Below are 23972 nucleotides of genomic sequence, written 5' to 3'. Positions count from 1 at the left end.
TTTCTTATGTAGTAGACTTTAACCATGTATTTACTGAGGCCAACAAAGCATTCTGTTATTTTTGATGTACTAGACATTAACCATGTATTTACTGAGGCCAACCAAGCATTCTGTTATCTCTGGTGTAGTAGACTTTAACCATGTATTTACTGAGGCCAACCAAGCATTCTGTTATTTCTTATGTAGTAGACTTTAACCATGTATTTACTGAGGCCAACCAAGCATTCTGTTATTTCTTATGTAGTAGACATTAACCATGTATTTACTGAGGCCAACCAAGCATTCTGTTATCTCTGGTGTAGTAGACTTTAACCATGTATTTACTGAGGTCAACCAAGCATTCTGTTATTTCTTATATAGTAGACTTTAACCATGTATTTACTGAGGCCAACCAAGCATTCTGTTATCTCTGGTGTAGTAGACTTTAACCATGTATTTACTGAGGCCAACCAAGCATTCTGTTATTTCTTATATAGTAGACTTTAACCATGTATTTACTGAGGCATGCCGAAAAGAGACCAAACAACGAACCCGGCCACATTAAAATGTCAACATGCAAATCAGTCGTCCCAATCCCTATATGTCAATAACTTGTCAACCGACCACAACAAGAAACTACAACTTTTTAGACTATGGTGTGCCTTGGTCTGGGAACAGAACTCATAGCTTGTTGAGCGGAGTGCTTCGCAGAAACAGAAACTACAATGTTTACAACACTCTGGTATGTTTCCACCACCCGATAGAACAGGGATCCTTAAAGGCCATACTAGAGGCAGTGTCATGAAAAACAAAGTTTTTATGAGGGAAAAAATTACTTTCTCTTATACTTTTAAAGTAAATTTTAACCATGTATTTACTGAGGTCAAAAAGTATTCTGTTATCTCTGATGTAGTAGACCTTAACCATGTATTTACTGAAGCCAGCCAAGCATTCTGTTATATCTTATGTAGTAGACTTTTACCACGTATTTACTGAGGCCAACAAGCATTCTGTTATCTCTTATGTAGTAGACTTTGGCCATGTATTTACTGAGGCCAACAAGCATTCTGTTATCTCGTATGTAGAAGACTTTAACCATGTATTTACTGAGACCAACCAAGCATTCTGTTATTTCTTATATAGTAGACTTTAACCATGTATTTACTGAGGCCAACCAAGCATTCTGTTATTTCTTATGTAGTAGACTTTAACCATGTATTTACTGAGGCCAACCAAGCATTCTGTTATCTCTGGTGTAGTAGACTTTAATCATGTATTTACTGAGGCCAACCAAGCATTCTGTTATCTCTGGTGTAGTAGACTTTAATCATGTATTTACTGAGGCCAACCAAGCATTCTGTTATCTCTGGTGTAGTAGACTTTAACCATGTACTTACTGAGGCTAACCAAGCATTCTGTTATCTCTGGTGTAGTAGACTTTAATAATGTATTTACTGAGGTCAACCAAGCATTCTGTTATTTCTTATATAGTAGACTTTAACCATGTATTTACTGAGGCCAACCAAGCATTCTGTTATCTCTGGTGTAGTAGACTTTAACCATGTATTTACTGTGGCCAACCAAGCATTCTGTTATTTCTTATATAGTAGACTTTAACCATATATTTACTGAGGCCAACCAAGCATTCTGTTATCTCGTATGTAGTAGTCTTTAATCATATATTTACTGAGACCAACCAAGCATTCTGTTATTTCTTATGTAGTAGACTTTAACCATGTATTTACTGAGGCCAACCAAGCATTCTGTTATCTCTTATGTAGTAGACTTTAACCATGTATTTACTGAGGCCAACCAAGCATTCTGTTATATCTTATGCAGTAGACATTAACCATGTACTTACTGAGGCTAACCAAGCATTCTGTTATTTCTTATTTAGTAAATAGGAGACTTTAACCATGCATTTACTGAGGCCAACCAAGCATTCTGTTATCTCTGGTGTAGTAGACTTTAATCATATATTTACTGAGACCAACCAAGCATTCTGTTATCTCGTATGTAGAAGACTTTAATCATGTATTTACTGAGACCAACCAAGCATTCTGTTATTTCTTATATAGTAGACTTTAACCATGTATTTACTGAGACCAACCAGGCATTCTGTTATTTCTTATATAGTAATAGTAGACTTTAACCATGTATTTATTAAGGCGAACCAAGCATTCTGTTATTTCTTTTGTAGTAGACTTTAACCAAGTATTTACTGAGACCAACCAAGCATTCTGTTATTTCTTATATAGTAGACTTTAACCATGTATTTACTGAGACCAACCAGGCATTCTGTTATTTCTTATATAGTAATAGTAGACTTTAACCATGTATTTATTAAGGCGAACCAAGCATTCTGTTATCTCTTATATAGTAGACTTTAACTATGTATTTACTGAGACCAACCAAGCATTCTGTTATTTCTTTTGTAGTAGACTTTAACCAAGTATTTACTGAGGCCAACCAGCATTCTGTTAACTTTACTATCCGATGCATTTAAATGTGTTATAAATTGAAATTAAGTGTAACTCAGAATGTAAATACTATGCACAGACGCTATATCAATATATTCTGAGATACGAAAATTGTGTTTAGATGTCCAAAACTATATACCATCGCTTCTTCCAAAGCAGTCATTGGTCCAGATTCAATCTGTTACCAACTGTTTCTTCTGAATGATTCTATTTTGATTTTTGTGTTAATGTTCTATTAACACCTTAATTACCTTGTTATCCGCCTACCCACCTTCTTAATAAATGGGAACTACACCAGATAAGCGCGACTCATCCCATTCACATTATCATTGGGCGTTTCAAGAATCATCGGTTTTGCTTCTATTCCAGTCGTGCAGCAATTCCATGTTGTTGTCTGTATACAAGTAGAGCAAATATTACCTGAGGCTCACTGAACCCAGTCTTTCAACTAGGAATTTTATTGGCAGGTGTTTCAATTCCTGAAACTTAAAGTAATCCGAATTGCAAAATGAAATAGAACAAAGCTAATATAATCTACTGAAAGATTGATTAAATCACACGAGGCACACCAAAGTCTATAAAAGTGGTAGTTTCTGCTCCTGCTTAGCGCTCAGCAAACAGGAAGTTGGACGACTGGTTCGCCCGTTGTCAGTATAATGTGACCGGTTGGGGTGTGTTGCTTGGTGTCTTCGGCGGCATTCTTCAGTGATATAGCACTATAAAAAGGGCAACAGTTCCACTTTACAAGAAGACACAACATGAATATACCGCAGTCTCCCAAACCACGCACCTCGCACAACATACACGCAACACACCGCATACATGGGAGGCCGTCCTTACATAACCATAGCTGTTAATAGGACGTTAATTAATCAAACAAACAAACAATAACTCACACCACATTTATATGGGTTTATACAACGCGTTCCTCGGATTTGGTAATACCTAGAAGCCTGATTCTTCCGCCTCCTTCAATGTTTGGTAACTTCTGATAAAAGAATATGCCTTATACGTTATAAATGTTACCTCTCCGATTCATTGATTATGCAGTTTGATCTATATTGAACGTTACGTATTTTGGGCCTTTAATGATATCAAAGTGTTTTTTTTTGTACAAATGTCCACCTATACTTCTTTCTGTAAATGGTAACCCAATCTTTTCGGTAAACACCATTGCACCCAGGGGATGTCTTCCTTAGATTATCCTTGCTATTAATAAGACGGTAAACCAATCCAAAGGGACACACTAAAGTCTATAAAAGTGGTAGTTTCTGATCCTGTTCAGGGCTCAGCATTAAGGGAATGGGGATGACTGGTTCGCCCGTTGTCAGTATGATGTGACCGGGTGGGGTGTGTTACTTGGTGTCTTCTGCGGTATGCTTCAGTGATACAACACTACAAAAGGGCAAAAGTTTCACTATAAAAAAGGCATGAATATACCAGTCTCCCAAAACACATACCACGCCCTTCATATACACTACACATTGCCGTCCTTACATGACATTCGCTGTTAATTGGACGTTAATTAAGCAAACAAACAAACCTGCTTATCATGCTTTGTAATCCACATGGGTAGTGATTTTGTTAAACATACGGCGTCAAAAGTATCAAGATTCAAGAAAAATTCAAAACCAAAATAAGCATTTCTTGCTTCGCCGACTTCTTGAAGCGTTTCCTTCGTATTTTGAAGACATGCGAACCGCTGTCTGTAAATCATCGTACTTTTTAACCGTTTGTCGGTTTAAATAGTGCTGAATATAAAGTAGAATTGACGGTTCGATTTCTTAATGAGATTATTTTTAATCCGGTAACATGAAATTACGTTCGGATATTGGCCTGAACTTGCGACACGATAAAGAGTGTATGTCTATCTCAAATATTACACGTTCATGCGAATACCGCCCCATTTGTAACAGACTTTTCTAATCACGGTCTCACCAGAGTCTGCGAATTATTTCAGATCTCATTGAAAAGCAATTTCCCCTTTTAAATGGAATGGTAACAACGTATTGCCTGTAATGCTGTGTGCATCTACATTATTTTTACCTTCAGCAGTATCGGTAAACAATTGAACGCCCAGAGGATAATTCTATTCCGGGCTATATCTCTTAAATCGAACTCGCAGCTAGGACATACAGACATCATTATTTCCGTTTCCACGCTGTCCCGGAACTTCATCCATCTCCAGACTACACATCCAGTTTTCCCTCCAGCCACTTCCGCAATGTTCCGACAACCGCGACCAATTTCCTTATTCCGCGAAATGCATCTGTTACAAGAATCCAGGCGAACTTGTATTACAATTGGGCTAAAAACATGCCATTTTTCTTTCTAAAAATGTACATAATATTCTTCTTAAGTTTAAAACTAAACATCTACTAATCTGGCATAACTATAATGCCGTTTTTTTGTTTTTTTTTAAAAATATTTTACTTTTTTTCTGATGCAGATGACGAGATAGCTAATTATCACTAGCATCTAATTGTTTGAATGTCAGCGCCTTACGAACATTAGCTTTTGTAAGCAGAAAGCATTGTGTCACCCGCAAAAAAAAATACTGTCGAATGTAGAGTTTGTCTGCTTACATAATGCTAAATGCATTTAATTAATTAGTTTGATGGTTTGATATGGTTAATGTGGCGAAAGTCACGTTATACAACGGTGACGGTAACTCTTTTATTAAATACGTTTAATCAAGCAAACTTCAAAAGGAAAGAAAATGACGAGAAATACGACGATATTATTAACGTATTCATGACAATATCCTTTGTGCACACTTTGAATGTCTCCGCAAGGAAATCAGGGGGTTTTATGATTACCATTGTCTCTCGCGTCTCAATTTGATATTATATGTAGGCGGTATCATTTTGCGAGTCTATTTTCTACATTTCTACTTACAACAGCATTTGATAAGATAAAGACTAACAAGTTCGCTAGCAATTATAACGGTACTATCATAAACTTTAGATATGGTCTCGGATGCCAAATGCTCTAATAATGTTATGCGTTGCATTGTTACGCAACAAATACTTATAAACAATGATTAGACTAATTACATTTCTTGCGACTTATGAGACAAGTAAAGGTAAGATGCTTTACAATATAACGGCAGAAACGCCTACCTTCATTTGATAAGACAAGTGCTGTATCAACTACTTAACGTTACTGCCAGCATGCTAAGGCACACCGATTGGCACATGTTCCTGTCTGATTTCGAGCTCGTGTGTCTCAATAACGTGCTGTAGGATCGAGATGCTGACAGTTTTATGCGAGAGCAGCGGTTAACTGATTAAAGCATTACTGTAAACACTGTAACGAGGTAGTTAAGTGGTATTAAACAGAGATAAAACTTAACCATGTCTCCTGAAACCAGCAGCCTCCGATTGGGTTTGTATACGGAACATGCTTTTAAGTTATCGAAGTAAATACCAGAGGCAATATCAGCAGCTATGCCTTATTAACACAGTTCGCGACATTACAATGATGTTTAAGTTCAATCACGGCATTCGTTATATAATCCTAGGAGATTAAGGTCGCAATGGGGGTGTAGGTCAGTTCGAGGTTAATGTGCAATGATTGAAAAAGTCAACATTAGACTTATGTGGTGTAATATTCGATGAAAAATGTGTAGCGTATGTTATGAATGATGTCAATAAAATAAAAATAAAATAAAGATAGAATTATAATACCGATATTAATGACTTTCTATTGAGGAAATTATTTTCTGATACGGTGACATGAAAATTTGCGAAATGCCTAAAAGGTTTCTCATCTTTTCTATAATTTTCCCCTCCATATTACTTCTAACTTAAACCTTGAGTAACAGCATCAATAACCATTTTACTTGGCAAAGAAAAACATTGATAACCTTAATACCGATACATATATGCGGAATGGGGTGACCGATTTGTTCCATGCAAATTCAATATGATTTAATGAGGTTTATAAGTTGGTGTTTACTGTAAGAAAACACTTACAAGTTACATATTCCGTATCACAAAAGAACGCAATATATCTTTCTTATAAATGATTATGCAAAACGCCAGTATAATGTGACCGGGTTGGTTTTGCTTGTTGTCTTATAAGTACTATTACATGGCAAGAGTTCCACTATAAAAGAGGACACCCCAATATACCGCAGTCTCCCAAAACACGAATCACCCACACAGACACGTTTCACACCGCACATATGGGAGGGTGTCCTTAAATGATCCTGGCTATTAATAGATCGTTAATTTAGTCAAACAAGCAATCAAATACTTATACCAATAAAGATAGGACTGTTTGAAAGACTGTAAGTTGTTTATGGTATTGATAATATGATCGGGTGAGATACGTTCTCCGTTTGTTCGGTCTTTAGTGGTATGCTTCAGCCAGATAGCGCTATAAAATGGACAAGAGTTTCCAGAATTGCAAAGAGACACAACACGAACATAACAAAGCCTCTTAATATATACAGACATTCACATAAACACAATATTCACTGAGGAAGTCGTCCTTAAATCATCTAGCTGTATATGACTTATGACATAATGTGATAAGCCATCACCCAACAAATCATGGGCTAATCGAAATAACACAAGAACACACCGTTGTAAATCACCATAAGATTGTCAATTAATCGTTGCATTAGATAGTGACAAGGATGTGGAGTGATTTCTTAAAACGTTTCATGAAACAGTTCAAATAACAACATTGACGATGAAATAGTGTTATTTCCGATAGGTTCTATATATTCCAAGACCTGTGCACGCAATCGTTTGAGTTCGATCTCGATGACTGTAGGCTTCAAAGCTACAGTGGTATTTTCTGGAATTAAACTTGTCTATTTGGTGAAACACCAACAGTTCCAAAAGTAACACAACACCAGGATTAATGTTACTATAATGTGACTTCATCCTTTGAACGATCTCTTGGGAGTCATTTATATTTCAATTTGAATTCCGAATCACGAATGGTTCACGGCTTATATGTCACTTGAATATTTTTTTCCAAAAGATTGACTTCATGTGCCCGGTTAATGTTCAAAGGTGTTGAATGTCAGTGAGAGTTATCCTGAAAGTCGTCATAAGTGGTTTACAGGTAATCCCGGAGGTTTCCTACATTGATACCAAATCAAATAATAGCAACATACAATGTTCGTGCTTTAACCAATATAAATATTTCGTCTCTCATGTTTGAGCCCTAAAATTGAATTGGGATTTTCAAAGAAAACTACCACCGTTTGCTTGTGAAGTTAACGTAATTCAATTTGCTTTTATGTTAGTGCAATGATATATTTGATGTATGTAATATTTCTCTATTCTCCGTTGTAGACTAGCGGCACAATGTCCATTATTGGTACTTGAGTTATCTCCGACGAAACCATTATTGAATGAAATTTGCTTACAAGGAAAATGTTAAAAGGATATATATTGCAAGACTGCTCTAAATACAACACATAGCTGACCAAGTGATCCACGTGCTGACATGTAATTGACACTCTCCCATTTTTTTTTCGTTTCAAAATATTTAGGAATGCCAGAAATGCATTGATTCAAGCAAACGGAACTAATTTGTAAAGGATCTAGTATCGTCTATTTTTTAGTTGGCGATACACAAATCTAATAGAAAACGGAAAGTTTGCTTCAGCAGACATAAAAAAGAATTTTTTAATCTATGTCGACTGCTGTGGAACTACTGGGAAATGTTTAAATACAGGAAAGGATTGGTTCACTGTCGCGTAGTCATTGATTTCTCTGTTTTAACTATTAAAATTTGGTATCGATTACTTCGGTGCAAATGTTTTATCTTTCAATTTGCCATATAAATTGGGTAAGATTTCCAACTATTGGAAAGACACACAACACGTATATATCACAGCCTTCTATAACATGAGATTTCCATACACACAACCACTGCTGACAGGGGAACCCGTCCTTAAATGACCTTCACTGTCAATAAAACGTTATGGTTCATCAACCATGGTCATGTTTCACCTAACAATCTTGATAATAAATTTCGATATCAATAGATAATTGCCATCACAAGACGAAACAGCTTGTCTTCTTTTGCCTTCATCGGTAAGATGGCTCTGGCAAAGGCGGGTAGAATTCAAAATATAGGAACCAAATCAATTTCCCCTGCATACTTAGAAAGACCTTCTTAAATGACCTAACCTAATATAAGTTTGCAATACGATGTTAAGTATTCAAACCAATATTTTCACCAACAAATATCACCTTTTACAATTCACCGATACAAATGGGAAAGAGAACTCTAAAAACAATTACTGGCCAATCAATCATATTCGTGAAGTTTTTAATTTTTAATTATAGCACAAACACTTGAAACAATAAATGCACACACCTCACAGGCGTGCGGAAGAATAACAAAAATCGGCACAAAAGCAACTAGAAAGCTACCGTATGACAATGACCATGGCTGTTCATAGGACTTACATAAAACAACTAACCAAATAAATCATAAGCATGCACATGTTGTTTTGCTCTAATAAGATAAATATTCCAGAAAGATTGCTATCAACACTCGATTCTATGCCCAATTTAATCAAAAGGAGAAACGTCGACATGTACATTCCCAGTATAGGTATTAGATTATAAGACTCTTTCATATGTGGATATGAAGGATAGGGATATTCTACCCGAGGGTCACAAAATGCAGTAAAATCCCAGGCTTGCTGAGGGTTTTACAACATTTTGTGATCCCGAGAGTAGAATATCCCTATCCTTCATATCCACTTATGAAAGAGTAGTTTTCTTTCATACCTAGACGTTTTATTGCAATTTTACAACTATAATATCCCTCCATTTTGAAATAAATTCGAAGAAATCCACGACTGAACGTCAATTTTTCATACATGAAAAATTACGTGATATTAAAAAAAAATCCCTTGTTTGCATCGTTTATAGTAAAACCAGTCAAAAATATTTACCGAGGAAATTTTGTTGACGCCGTGACGTCACGAGACTTTACTGCATAGGTAGCCATGCAATAAAGCCTCATGTAGCATGAGTGTATTGCCCTAGACCAGCCAGTATTACACCCGTAGGTATGAGAGAAAAGCAACTTCTGCATCCTCCCATAATAGCCGTTGGTCGATCTTTTTTGAGGAAAAGCAATGCGAAACCTTTCCCCTTGGATTTTTTCCCTCGTGTGTGGCCTTAATACTGTTAGCGACGTGACAATTTCTTGTTGTGCGTCTATATTTTTTAGATTTTTTTATGTATACATAGCCCTAGTTAGTATGGTCGGGTGTATTTAACTTTATTCGTGGATTTTTTATTTGTTATTTCATGCAATCTATTAAAACAGGTAGATCAATTTTAACTCTGTAAATTTTTTGTGTATATTTGGGACACTAGTCGCTTTTCTGTGGCATACAGACTCGCTACTATACATATCCTGTATCACATCGCTTCCTGAGTAAACCTGAAGCGTCGTGACGTGGACTCTCTCCCAACACACTGGAATGACCTACTTCCTTACTTATAACGAGGCTTATTGCTGCGGACAATACAACAATACGGAAATGAACTGCTAACTTACATATAATAACCCTGTGTGAGTGTTGACAGATTTTCCAGACCAAGGGAAGGCCTCGTATGACTAGTGACAGGGTAATTAGAACCGCCGTCCGGCTTACTGACATCTGACCGTCTGTGATTGACTTATTGGGGACTGTAACGCTGGTTCTGATTGACTTCCCAAAGGGACGATCGACCTCACAGGCTCCATGGGGTTCCTGACTGCTCTATATGTATAATTCCGTCAAGAGATTGCAATAATGTTTGATCATACAGTCTTATTGCCAGGAAAATGTGTTTGCTTATAGGTCATACGGCCGGAGACAGAACTGTTTATTCAGCCTAATATTGTGTCTACGCATCCTCATGTATAATCAAAATCGAATTGCTTGTTCAGAGTCAAATTGGCTTGTACGATTCCGGTTCAAAAATGTGCCTAGTGCTCACAGTCAGAGCTTTTTTTGTGTGGTGATGATGTTCAAAAGAAAGAATGGCGTTGAATAAAATCTTTATTCTTAAAGTGATTTTTTCTTCAAACCATCATTAAAAGGAAATATATTAGAAGACATATTTATATAATTAGTAATTTTTTAAAGTTTATCTTCTTGATCTTCTTTTAAAATGGAAATTGCAAAATGAAGTAATCGAGAAAGTTAGTTTAGAGTAGGCAAAGTTATATCTTACATATTAGCATATTAGCTTGCGCAGAAATTTATACTTTTTTGTACATCTATATTCCGCTTTAAAATTTCCCTATCTACATAATGTTTCTTTTTACTTTTACTTTTAAAATAGTTCTTAGTTTTATAATCCACTACTAAAGTAAATCAAATTCGCTTAATTAAGAATATTTATAAACTTTTTGTTTTTATTTTAATTATTTGCATAAATTATAATATAAAAAGTCCATATATGGAATAACTGGAGGTTCTTTGTTATCTACGATATATGTTGTTTATTATCTGAACAAATATATTACGACTCAAAACAGTCAGACATCGCAGCATATTGCACATATGGGACACTGACTTTTAATAGAAAGCGAAACCTTATGCACAAAACCAAATTAATTCAAATCTAGAATTTAGTTACTATTGGTTTCCTGTATCATTTAGGAACCCTAACACAGCGAAATAACATACGCGTTAGAGTCGGGTATTAATATTCGGTTTAACTTGCAGTTCTATATGTTTAAAATTACATTTACCTCTGATTGTGCTATACGTTTGCTGCTTCTGTACAATTCGTCAATATTGCCGACATCATTCGATGTTAATGCCGGTTTACCAATCACGTTGAGTGTAACAATTTAGCAGACCATACCGACAAGGAATTACAAAACCCACCAATCTTCCTTGATTAGTTGAAATGTGTTTTGGCATTTGGTCTAGCGTGTAGACAGACCTATTCGTGAGCTGTATATAGTCCGATAGCGATTCTTCTCAAGTTCCATGGCCAATTTTAACCATAAAGACCCAGTATCTTTTCTGTAATTGAAACAATACAGATGCGCTCAGACGTACATTGCTATGATCTCATTATTCGTGCAGTGACTGCAATTTTATCGCAGCTTACACTCTTTGGCCTCGGTCGCCAGGGAATAATTTTTTGACCAGACATCCATTGAAGATGATTTTTCCCAACATTCGTCCACTTTCCAATGAACTCACCATGATTGGTTTTTAGAATGTATGCATAAATAACTAAATTGTGTTATGTGAAGGCACTAACCCATGCAACTTGAATAAAAGAAAGAATATAAATAATAACCCATTCGATTCATACACGGGGAAAAATGCTAATGAATGCATATTAAGGGGAAATGGACCATACTGTGAAATATGCAGCGATGTACCACATTATGATCATAGTCATGTACTCATTCATTAAAGCCATCGTGTGATATAGTTTATACATTTGATATATTATAGGTAAGTTGTTAAGTAGACGAATGTGCTAATGATCTGGATATTGACCACATCGTAAAACACCGCATTGACAAATCAGTGGTCTATACCGACTTCTTCTCAGTCCTTCACAGTATGCAAACAAGAAACCCAAAAACACTTTATTACAAAGCTTTTCCGCATATTTCAAATGCCTTCTAAAACCGAAATTACATTTCTCTAGATAACAGCCATATTTTTAACATACAACCTAAGCTTAATCCTCATTTTCGATCGGCCGTTAAACTTACAAAAACACAAACTACTTCTGAGACATTGCAAATTCTTTCCGGAAAATTCCATATTATTCTCTCAATGTTCAAATGTAGTATCCGGAGTTCCCTTACTTGATGGGCAACTACGATATTGAAAACCTTTTATTAGACATATCGCGTATTCAGACCAGACATTCTACCAGAAAACGAATAAGAACTAACTATCTGTAATCAATGTTCCCACGCCTAGGTTTATATAACCGCGTCTCGTGTTGTAGTACTCTTTATTGTTTCTCATGCAAAATCACGAAGGTCAACGATTTCATTTTCTTGCAACAATAACATTTACAACGAATATTAAATGCTGGCATGTATTACCTTAAAGTTTTTTTATCAATGACAATGTTCACACAAAATCAATGAACTTCAATATGAAGGTATTAATGTTGATCTTGATAACAGTTTACTGGATCAAAGCCTTAAGACCGCCATGTCAATTATTGTGGTGTCGACTGACACGTCATTACGTCAAATTAGTACTATAATAAGGCATGGGATCACCTATACGATGCATATTGTAATGTAGTACAAGGCATCATCGAGACAATTAGTATAATTTTAGACTTGGAAACAATAATACCCGTTATCCAAGGTTATATAAGCATGAATAACATTATTTTGAATTTACATAATTCATGTTTTGAATGACATATTGTCGATATCCATCCCTAATTTACGCTTGTAAACAATATATATTGCTGGTTGTGTCATTTTCCTAAAATTCCCTACAAATTGCCTGACCAATTTATCTAATATTCACCTTTCATATTTCCATAACGCCAAAATGCTGCAATTGGCATATCTAACGATATGCAACTGTATTGATATTTTACGTTTGGAATCCAAATGATCGAACACACACATAACAGACAATGTGTTACCAACTTAAGTTAAGTCCATAGTTTTATTAAAAACTGGTATGACCGAAGACATACAAACAATTTAATATTGTAAACATATGGACGAAAACAAAACACTTCAGGAATGCAGAAAAAAATATAGTTTACTGCATTATTCTAGTATGATGCAGTAATATTTGGTTCCTTGACAAAACATTACGTCTATCACAGACCTGCACAATGTACTTCGTATGTCGCATAGTTAATTTATTTTGATTTTCAGTGTGTCAATAGTAACTGAAAAAAAAGAAATTTAGCAGTTTTTGCAATGCTGTTGTCATCTTTTGGGATAAAGCATCAAACTGATAAAACGGCAGTCGTAATGACATTGAGTCGAAAGGCGCAAAAATATCTCCCAAACTGTGCCCTCCGTGCCAAGGAGAGACATTTAGCTATCTCATCGACAAGAAAGAAATCACTTTGAGTCAATACAACAATTGCTCTTAACACTCATTTGCGATAAAAGCTTGATAAAATAATTTTCAATAAAAATGGGAAGCAAATAAAAATTAATCGTTAAGTAAAACAACTGTCTGTTTAAACCATTGTTCGATTGTACACCTGTCCTGCTGAATAGCACTCAACAATCATATCAATGAGCATAGAGTTAATGTGATTTCAGACTTAAAATGGTCTTGTCTTGTAGACATACAACGGTGTGAGCGTAAATTAATCCTCGTCATTCATTATGTCTGATTCAGCATCTATATTTTAACGACAGCAATATGTAAGACTAACAAGTACAGATATTGTATTATCTAGATACAGAATTAACATATAGTTCGATGAATGACTATACATGTAGATTGTTTAGATTCTGTACTTTAGAATAAAAATAGCTGTCGTTTTATCTGCTAGCGAAGATACGCAATGTATGAAATTAAGTCTTTTCCGTAACACCTTTTTTAATTATTCATGCATGTGTCTATTTATCTACATGTATTTATTTTTGTTAAATATATCTTTATTTATCATCAAATATATTTTACAGCACATGACCATTATATTAACCAATTTAAACAGAGTTGAATCCTTATACACCTGCTTCACCGCATTCATTTTGTCAGCTCACTAGTATTAGAATACCCTTGGGTATATGAAGCTCGGAATATATTCGTAAATTTGATGTATGAGATATTTTTTATAGAGCATATGCCTGTTTTTATTAAGACCTTTTAAATGTGACATCGGAAATACGCGAAGGAGCAAATTAGATTTAAAAAAATGGGTCCATTTTTTCTTTTGAACGGTCCTTTTGAGGGCATGATTGAGTGATTGATTTCCTTTGAGGAAACGAAATAGAATTGCTCTACCCGTTTCTGTCACCTTTTGTTTGTTTGACACAGAACGTTTAATACGAACTTTGTGAAACTTTGTTTTATGGGAAAAGCTTTCGAACAAATGAAGCCTTTCGATTGACGCAACTTTAGGTTTAGCATTCTATTAAATGGATTCAACACTGTGTATCGAATATTATTTAGTTTATGAAGGTTCTTTTTAAATATATGTATATAATATGGACGACTTGGTTTGGCCATAGGAGATATACTCTTGTGTATACTTTATACATATTGATGTATCATTGTAAGAGTTCTTTTACTTCGAACATTGCGTGAAATAACAAGGAGTATTTTCTATTTTATAGAAGGAAACAAATTATCCGTAAATATTGCTTTTATCTTTATTGATAACAAACAGAATCGTGTTTACTTAAATGACAAGCTTCCGCGACTAATTGAAATAAATGTGGATGTTGGTATTAATTATAGCTGATATGATAGTATTGTATTATATTTCAAACACATTTGATTGTCGACACGCACGCAACGGGGCGTAATGATATGTTATTGTATTGTAATCGAGAACAATAATGGTTGTATTGTCTATAAACAGATATCATATAACCGTTAAGCAAATAACCATACGATTTTTAATGTCGCACGCATAGTTTTGTTCTTGACTCAGAATTCCCACAGAGCGTTATCAAATATCACGAAATCATCTTTCTGGGACTCCGCAAACTTATCAGACCGACGGGATATGACGTTACAGTATTGAATTGATTTCGCACTGTAAACAGATTACCGTTGTAAAAGGAGCTTATAAATGCATTGAACAATTTCGTCGAAGCTTACTCCGAACGAATCAAATAGACTCTTGGTATTATATTTTTGCTTCGTTATTCCGTTTTAATTGATAATTGTTTGTTTTGGTTCTTAATTTTATTGACAATAAACGATTCGGTTTAATTTTACAACAACCTCCCATTGTTCTCGTTACAGATAATTCAGACGACCTTTTCCAGACACAGCAGGATTTTGAAATCATGAACTTCAGCAACGAAACCAACCTGACTGATCCCCAGGAGCAGTGTCAGTCACCAGCGAACGGACTATTATCCTACGCCTGTTTTATTTTTTCAATTCACGGGTATGCAAGTCTCGTCATCTGTTGTTTCGGAGTACCAACAAATATTGTCAACATCGTGATTTTAACCAGGAAAAACCTCCGTTCACCGATCAACTGTATTCTGGCTGGAATAGCCATTGCTGATGTTCTGACAATGCTCTGCTATATGCCTTACTGCATCCATTTCTATATCATACACGGTCTTGCGAGGACCAAGGATAAATACACCTACGGCTGGGTGTGGTACATGGCCATCCATTCGGGTCTCAGTATTACGACCCACACCATATCCATCTGGCTCGGGGTTTGTATGGCCATAGTCCGGTATATCTACATCAAGTCCATGGGTAACAATAAGTCTATAATGAAGGTTCAGAACTCCGTCATCCTTGTGATAATCGTGTATGTCTGTACTGTACTCTGTTATCTCCCGGTGTACATCGTATACAGAGTGGACAATAACAATGGGTCAGTCCAGCTAAACGGTCTTACCAATCTCGGTGCTAGCGACCAGACGTGGCTACAGAAGACAGCTGCCGGAGTGTTCATTTTGATAGGCAAAGTATTCCCCTGTGTGTTGATATGCATATTCGGAGGGCTTTTGTTACGTAGTTTGCACGAGAGTAAGAAAAGAACGCTAACGCTGAAAGGAGCTCAATGTGCAAACCGTCTGAAACAGCACAAGCGTACGACGGTCATGTTACTGGCGATCATAGTTATGTATATCGTTACACAAATGCCGTCGTCCATTTTGGTTGTGTTGTGTGTATGTGTGGAGAATTTCATGGAAAACACTTACATGCTGTTCGCGGAGACTTTGGATTTGATGTCTCTGATCAACAGCTCCGCTAACTTCTGTATGTACTGCGCCATGAGCCGACAGTTTCGGGACTGCCTTTTTGAAATCGCTTGCGACAACATTCAGAGTAAATCATCAAAGATGTACCACGCGGTTAGGTCGCAGTCACAGACCACGGCAGTGACAACACATAATCATAACGTGAAACTTTGACCGGAGTTAATAACACAATCTAAACACTTCAAGTACCGCAAGAAGCAGATCAAGCGTTTTCCAACGACGTCACAATTCAGCCACACACTAAAACAATGTCAAAAGCAATTTCTGAGCAAGCAAGGCTTTTAATTAAAAGAAAAAAGATTTGAAATGAGTTAAAAAAAAGTATGAGATAGTGGAAGGCAGTACCAGTGCTGTGTATGATCTTTTCTTCTCATCATTTGTAAATATTTTTTCACATGGCTAAAATATTCTTAACTTGCTAATCAAAGTAGCGGAACCAAAAAAGGGATATGTTATTACTTATTTGCTAAGAATAAAATGAATACATATCTTAACATGATCAACCTTCCTCAATTTGAAAGAAAATTTCTAGAAATTAGAAATAACAAACGTTAGCGACTGAAGCTTTATTTATCGACAAGATTTGGACTTGCACTTTTGAAGTGATTTATTCATTGGCCTTCAGACAAACATACTTGTGGGTGATTCAGGTCCAGGCAGGTAAATGTTAACAATCGTTGTGGTGGAAGATAATGCCAACATGTTGATACAATGTTGTATGATTGAGTTTGTTGGTATATATAGAAATATGAACGATGTTGTTTGTGAAAACGTTAACGAGACAATTTACAGGGTAACACATAACGTTTGTGGCTAATGAGAGGAGGGTATTAGTTTTGGATAACGAAAACAAGTTTAACGAGGCAACTGTCGTGACTGTGATGTTTAGTGTGACGTATACGACACAGAGGCAGATTATTTCTGTCAGGTACTCGCCATTCGCATTAATTTTGTCGAAGATACCGACGATAAAAAACATTTCAAGAGCAGGTGCGGATACTTTTTCAAAGGGTACATGATAGAAAGATATGATACGATAATATATTTGTTTTTACGCTTTTTCACAATTTTCACCAAGCATGCTAGAATGTTTTAAATCGTCTATATGACGACAGCCTGTAACATATTGTGTCATAAATCGACATGACACAAGGTGACTGGACAGAGAACAATATGAGCGTTGTACCTGCTATTCATGGTTCAATTGTTTTGGTTGTGATTTAAACATTTATTGTTCTTATATATAGTATGTATAATTGATATGGTGTTTTCGCAGTTTTCATTGTAAAACTCATGACGACAGAAGACATAACATTAACATGTATGTTCATCAATATTCAAGAATAAATTAGAAATTTTGTATATGTTTTTTAATGATACGTCAGTAAAACTGACTTATAAATCTAGGTGACAAATATTGCCTTTTTGTAGTTTACTACGAGGAATGGTTGAACCTGAGAAAGGTGATATTCCCCGAAGCCGAAAAATTGTTTTGTTATATACAATGATGCCTATAAAACAAGCTTTGCTATTTGAAAAAAAATGACACAAAGACAAGACAATTACTACAATTTAACAAAACATTAAAGAAAAATTATTCACCGACATATCGCACTATCGTCTGCCTTGTTTGCTTACATTATGGTTTGTTTGTTTGTTTGATTATTTAAACGTACCATCAACCGCCATGGTCATGTCAGGACGGCCTCCCATGTATGCAGTGTGTAGCGTGTGTAAAGTGCTAGGTGCATGATTTGGGAGGCTGTGGTATGTTCGTGTTGTGTCTTCTGGTTTAGTGGAACTCTTGCCCTTTTTATAGTGCTATATCACTGAAGCATGCCGCCGAAGACACCAAACAACACATCCCACCCGGTCACATTATACTGACAACGGGCGAACCAGTCGTCCCACTCTCTGTTTGCTGAGCGCTAAGCAGGAGCAGAAACTACCACTTTTATAGACTTTGTTGTGTCTCGGCCAGGGTACAGAATCCAGAGCCTCCCTCACAGAGGCGAGTGCTCATCTCAAGGCCGTGAGGCATAAAGTCAGTTAGGAAGAAGAGAAAAGATAAGATCCTAAATTTTGTCGCCTTTTACGATTATGCAATGGGGCAGCAGGTACAATTCTAACACCCTAACAGCTTACATTATGAATATTGCCCGTATGATCAGCAAAGCTCTATCTTCTGGAGAAGATTTATATAGGCCTAGCCTGTTATCTAATCCATTCATATGTATTTGCATATAATAAAATTTGCTTAATGTTAAATTTGTGAAAAGCTCTATTTTGATTTGTCTATATATAGCCAGGTCACTGGATTTGTAATGTCAGCCTCTGAACAGTCATAATAACAATGTTTGATGTTAAAAACGTAAAAACAACTTTTAGAGGCAATTCCTTTTAACCAAGATAGTTTCTTGTTCGAAGAGGTAAATAATGGTTCATTGACATTATTTTAAGTCAATGGGATTTTTATAATGAAATTTGCGAATTCAATTTGTGGATTAATCAATATTTTCTTATTAAAATCCACCAATTAACTTCTTAACCGGTATATGATTTGTGATTTTTTTTAAACGATAAACAGTAAGGAAAAAGATGTAACTACTTTGTATTCAAGCACCCGGTTTTTGTTTGTGAATCTTGTGTGATCTTTTGTGAATGATTTCCGCGTCCGAATCCTTTAAATTGGTATTCGTCCCATGTTACAACCCACTTTGAAAACTTAACGCACTTTGAAATAATTATTTTTCAAAGTGGGTTGTAACAGTCCGATATTGGCGGACACTTCTTGGCTTTTACTCAAACTTTGAATGAGCCAACAAGTTTACAGCTACACAGACCGAACGCAAACGGAGACCAAATATACCATTTATTATGATTTTGAATACATTTATATAATTTAACATCGTTAAATGGATAAAGCTATATGTTAAAAAAATATTCATTTACTTTTTTTCAGACAGCATACAACGAATAGCATTGTGACCGCGTGGTATAGATAAAAGGTCACGTGGGATGTTCATGTAAGGGTCCGTTCGATATGCCAGATGTTGACCCTGATATCATGTAACACGACTACGGAATAAAGTTTTCAGAGACATACGAAATACTGCTGTCAAATATATTGATTTTTATTTCAAAACAATTTATTTCTGTTTCTCTCTTCGAATTTGATCTAAATGTATGATAGTAGGGTAATAAAAATGTTACGTATATTTGTCAGGATGGGAAATATAAACAGATAGAGTACTAATGGTTATAGCTAGCGATGTATCGGCAATACAGGTGCAATGTAGACATCACAGTTTTTCTTATTAGTCCAGATTTATCAATAATTCTTATGGATTTTATTCGTGTGAATTCAAAAGGTGAAATTTACCCAGCTACAATGATAAAAATTTGAATTTTAATGACGACAACTTTGTCAGAAGTGAACAGAATAAGGTGTCAAATTCCCATGTGAATGTGGTGAAAATTATATATTGCTTTATAGTAAAGAATACTACAATACCACAAACGATTTTAAGTCATTAAAAGGGTAATTAGGTAAGACTAAAAGAGCATTTGGCAAATGACTACAGGTCAGGATATCGGATCAAAAGTCAAGGTCGAGGGGTGAAGACTAAAATCACTTCAATATAAGTGATCAAATTTTGTTTAAAAATCAATACATGCCAGAGTCAGTAAAAGGTATAAAAGTTACTACAAAGGTAAAACACAGAGTTTACTTTATTATTTATGCATACCAATGACTTATTAGGCCTAATTAATTGGTGGGTAAATGTGTGAGTGATTTACAGATCAGTCATTGTTCTACTTATCAACCAAGAACGTCTTGTAACTTAATACCAAATGTATGAATCATTGTGCCTTTGAAATGAAAACATGGTAACGTTTATATCATGTGAAGTTGTGAAGAGTCAATTTCATTGGAACCTTTCTAACCTGTAATATTTAATACAATCTAGTTTGAATAGATTGCATAGAAATATTGTTCGACTTTGTCAATTGGAAACAACCTTTTTCAACGTTTCGTCGCCACATGTTAACAATTCCTTCAATATTGCCATGATATATGATGAATTTGTAGCTTTCCTATTTTTCCGTATAAGACTGACAATCACAATTTCTTTTCAAAATATCTTATTAAATCAAAAGATTTGATTTTGGATCGGGCTGCAGGCAAAGCCTATATATACCTTTTCCACCATGGCCATCACAATATGATATAACGGTTATGTACGATTTGATGAAGAGAGAAACTGCCAAACATTTGGTGCCTACGTTGAGCCAGAAATGTCAGCAGAAACATTTGTCTTCCTTCATCATTCGTTATGTACATAAAATTAATATTATTTTCTTAAAATATATGCTTTTAGATTGTGTTACTAGTATAAGAAGCATTTCATTATGTACATTATCGCATCATTGGATTACATTGTTTTTCAACAATTTTGTTATTTTTTTTACAATTCTGAAGTAAATCAATCTTTAAATTCTACTAAAAGTATTACAAGGCATGCGTGTTCTAGATCCATTGTTTGTAATATTAGTTTGTACTTAAAATATTTTTTTTATAATTTTACTCTAGAAAAACAGTACATGTCACTTTAGTATATGGTGTACATATGTAAATTTATGATTTTAACGTCTTATTGACTGGAAGAAATCAGGTACATGTACATAATACCAGTAACAAAAACTGGAAACGACCGATAGAAACATTTTGTTTCCTTGTCGTATTTATTCTCTATTTCAATGATCAATCTGATATATATATTTCACCTTGTAAGGCCAACCAAGAGCAGCAGCATTCCATCATTCCGAAACCTTTTATAATTCTATTGAAATCATTACAGAGCGCGTGCGTAGATACAGTAATCAACAATAAGCTAGTTAGACATTATAACAAATAGCAATCTACAAAGTTATATATAAACATTTGTCATACATACTTTTGTATTATTATTTCTTCATTTTTTATCGTTTAGCGTTGTATTGTGTTTCAGTGTTGTTATTAATCGGTAAAGTTGGTTTATTAAGATTTATTTTGTCACTTTTTTAACTCATTTTGTTATTTTTATTATCTATACTGTAGCCGGTTTATTTCCACGCGGATATCTGTGCGATTTCGCGAGAAATATATATGATCACGAAAAGTTGATCTACAAGTTATGATAACTTATTAAAGCATATAGATTACATACATATACCTTGAATGCCAGATCGCGAAACTTTAAAGTATCTAAAATTTAATTTTCTCGTTTTAGTTACATTTTTACCAACATAAATAACCCGCTCTACGCTATACTTTTTTTACTTATTTTACAATTTAATTTCGGAATTAACTAATAGTTCTTAAAGCAAATCATGATTTTATTCATAGAAAATAACTCACATCACGAAAGGGGCGCATCTGCTTGAAAATATAAGGCGTACTCCAAAAGGATCTATGGTAACATAAGGAATAAGGTGATACATTACTTTCTTTCAGTAAACCATCATGCATCCATTAAAATCACAAACAAAGCAACATTCCATAAAATGTATCGATCAGTTATCATTTTACTTCGGTTTTACTTTTCGAATCATTGGGAAAATTTAGACTTCTTTTTGATGATTTAGCTCAACAAACTACGAGTGATAAACAACGACCAATCTCCTTCTATATGTTCTGAATCACCAACATTAGGTATTGTTACCTGACTCTCTATTTAAGTGTATATTACGCATTTTTGACTGTTTAATTGTTAAATCCGTTTACACGACCAAAACTTCGTAAACATCAGCCAGGGTGTAACAGTCGACTGTTGCACCGTACTGTTACATGCGCGAAAAGTATGCGCAGACATTTCCTCCGTAGGACCCCAACTCAAGCGTTTTTCGGATCCAGATTGTTTGTTGTTGTCGTCTGCGGAAAATGGCTGAACCCAACAGTGACAGCTGCAGATTTCAGGATATATCCGAACAGGATATGGATTTATTGATGGAAAATAGAGACTCTCTAAGTACCAAGAATGTAATCAAGGGAGCTGTCAACATATTAACGAAATATTGCGAAGAGAAAGGCTTACCCGTGATAGATGAAACATGCAGCAACGCAGAATTGAACGGGTTTCTGTGCAAATTCTATGTCGCACTGAGAACGAAAGATGGCAATCTCTATACCAAAAAGTAATTTCTTTCCATAAGGTATGGGCTACAAAAACGCTTTGAGAAGAAAGCTTATGTTGACATTGTAAACCATCCTGACTTCAGCAGGTCATGTAAAATATTTTGGATCAAAATGTTTGTTACTTTCGATGTAATAAATATCTTATTCTTAAATAGTGAGTCAGGTAATAAATCATTTGTTTCATTGGTGCTGGGGGAACAGTCAAATCATTGCCCCTCAGTAGCAGGGAAGACCTAGGGAACTGTTGCCCTCGGCCGAGATAGCAGGGAAGGCCTAGGGAACTGTTGCTACTGAGGGGCAATGATTTGACTGTTCCCCCAGTACCAATGAGACAATTGTATACTGTAACACTAATGAAAGAAAACAAAAATCAGTTTGCTTATTTGTTAAGTATTGAATGTGTTAAAATGTATTTTAGCGAGAGAGAAAATTGGTGAATTCGTTGTAAGTTAAAAGCGTTGTTGTGAGGCTTGACCCTTGAAGCCAATTTCAATTGTGTTGTACACGAAAGTATTTTTCTCTTGTATTAAATGGTTTCTTTGATCAATATTGTTTATTTGTGTCTTATTTCATGTTAAAATGAAAATGCTGTGTCACTTTTTATCCGTCTTATGTCGTATTGATACATTTTATTATTTTTCACAGTAAAATATAAGGTTTTACGGTGAACATAAAAGCGACATAATTCTATCCAGTGAAATTTTTTGACAAATCAGAATGCGGCATTGACCGTGAAAATAACATTTTGATTGTAACGTCTCTAAATAGTGGGCGAAAATGACGTCATATTTATGTGTAGAAATGCGACGTTATGCTCACAAAAATACAACGCAATAATCGCATGAGCAAATAACTCTGTACAATACAATGGCAAAATAATCTTTGGCGGAACTAGTAGTGATGGTTTTCTGTAAATGAAAGCGAGAAAACAAATGTAGTAAATAGAATATTCGTTGTTATTTGATGAATCCGGTAATATTTTATCTCGTGAGGTGAACACTGATATTTTTTCCTCGTGTTTCGCATCTCACTCGATGGTATATAATATGTATTTATTAAGAAACAATAAAAAAATCCTCTATATAACTCAACATTGTTTATCAATACAAACATACATACTACGTATCAGGGAAATGAGGATAAATCCATGAAATGGGTTTGATTATTCTCATTTCATGTTTTGAGCTTTGTGCTTTTTTGTATAACACAAGAAGGAACTAATATCCACGATTGCATCCTGTACTTTTATAAAATAATTCAACGATGTAAATATTCAGTCTGAGTTAGCATAACGACGTATACTGTGTCTGATGAAATGGTAATTAAAGTAGTTGGGTGGGGTTAAAGTCTTAACGTTAGTAGCTGGGAACATTATCCAGAGACTTTCTCACAAAGACGAACGCTCAAATCGAGGCTAAACG

The 23972-nt window shown here is 35.2% G+C and overlaps 1 protein-coding gene across 1 annotated transcript in view; it reads left to right on the top strand.

Moving 5' to 3' along the window:
- LOC138320792 (G-protein coupled receptor dmsr-1-like) overlaps nucleotides 1-23100 on the top strand; it is a 46025-nt gene extending 22925 nt beyond the window's left edge. Inside the window, exon 2 of the mRNA XM_069264012.1 lies at nucleotides 15388-23100. Coding sequence (XP_069120113.1) covers nucleotides 15432-16526 — 1095 coding nt within the window. The 5' untranslated portion in view covers nucleotides 15388-15431 and the 3' untranslated portion in view covers nucleotides 16527-23100. The remainder of the gene's footprint in view (nucleotides 1-15387) is intronic.
- The last annotated feature ends 872 nt before the right edge of the window (nucleotides 23101-23972 follow it).

The sequence above is a fragment of the Argopecten irradians genome, chromosome 1 (genome assembly GCF_041381155.1).
Source record: "Argopecten irradians isolate NY chromosome 1, Ai_NY, whole genome shotgun sequence".
Lineage (NCBI taxonomy): Eukaryota > Metazoa > Mollusca > Bivalvia > Pectinida > Pectinidae > Argopecten > Argopecten irradians.
The sequence above is the reverse complement of the archived record's forward strand: the minus strand, read 5'-3'. Positions and strand labels throughout refer to the sequence as shown.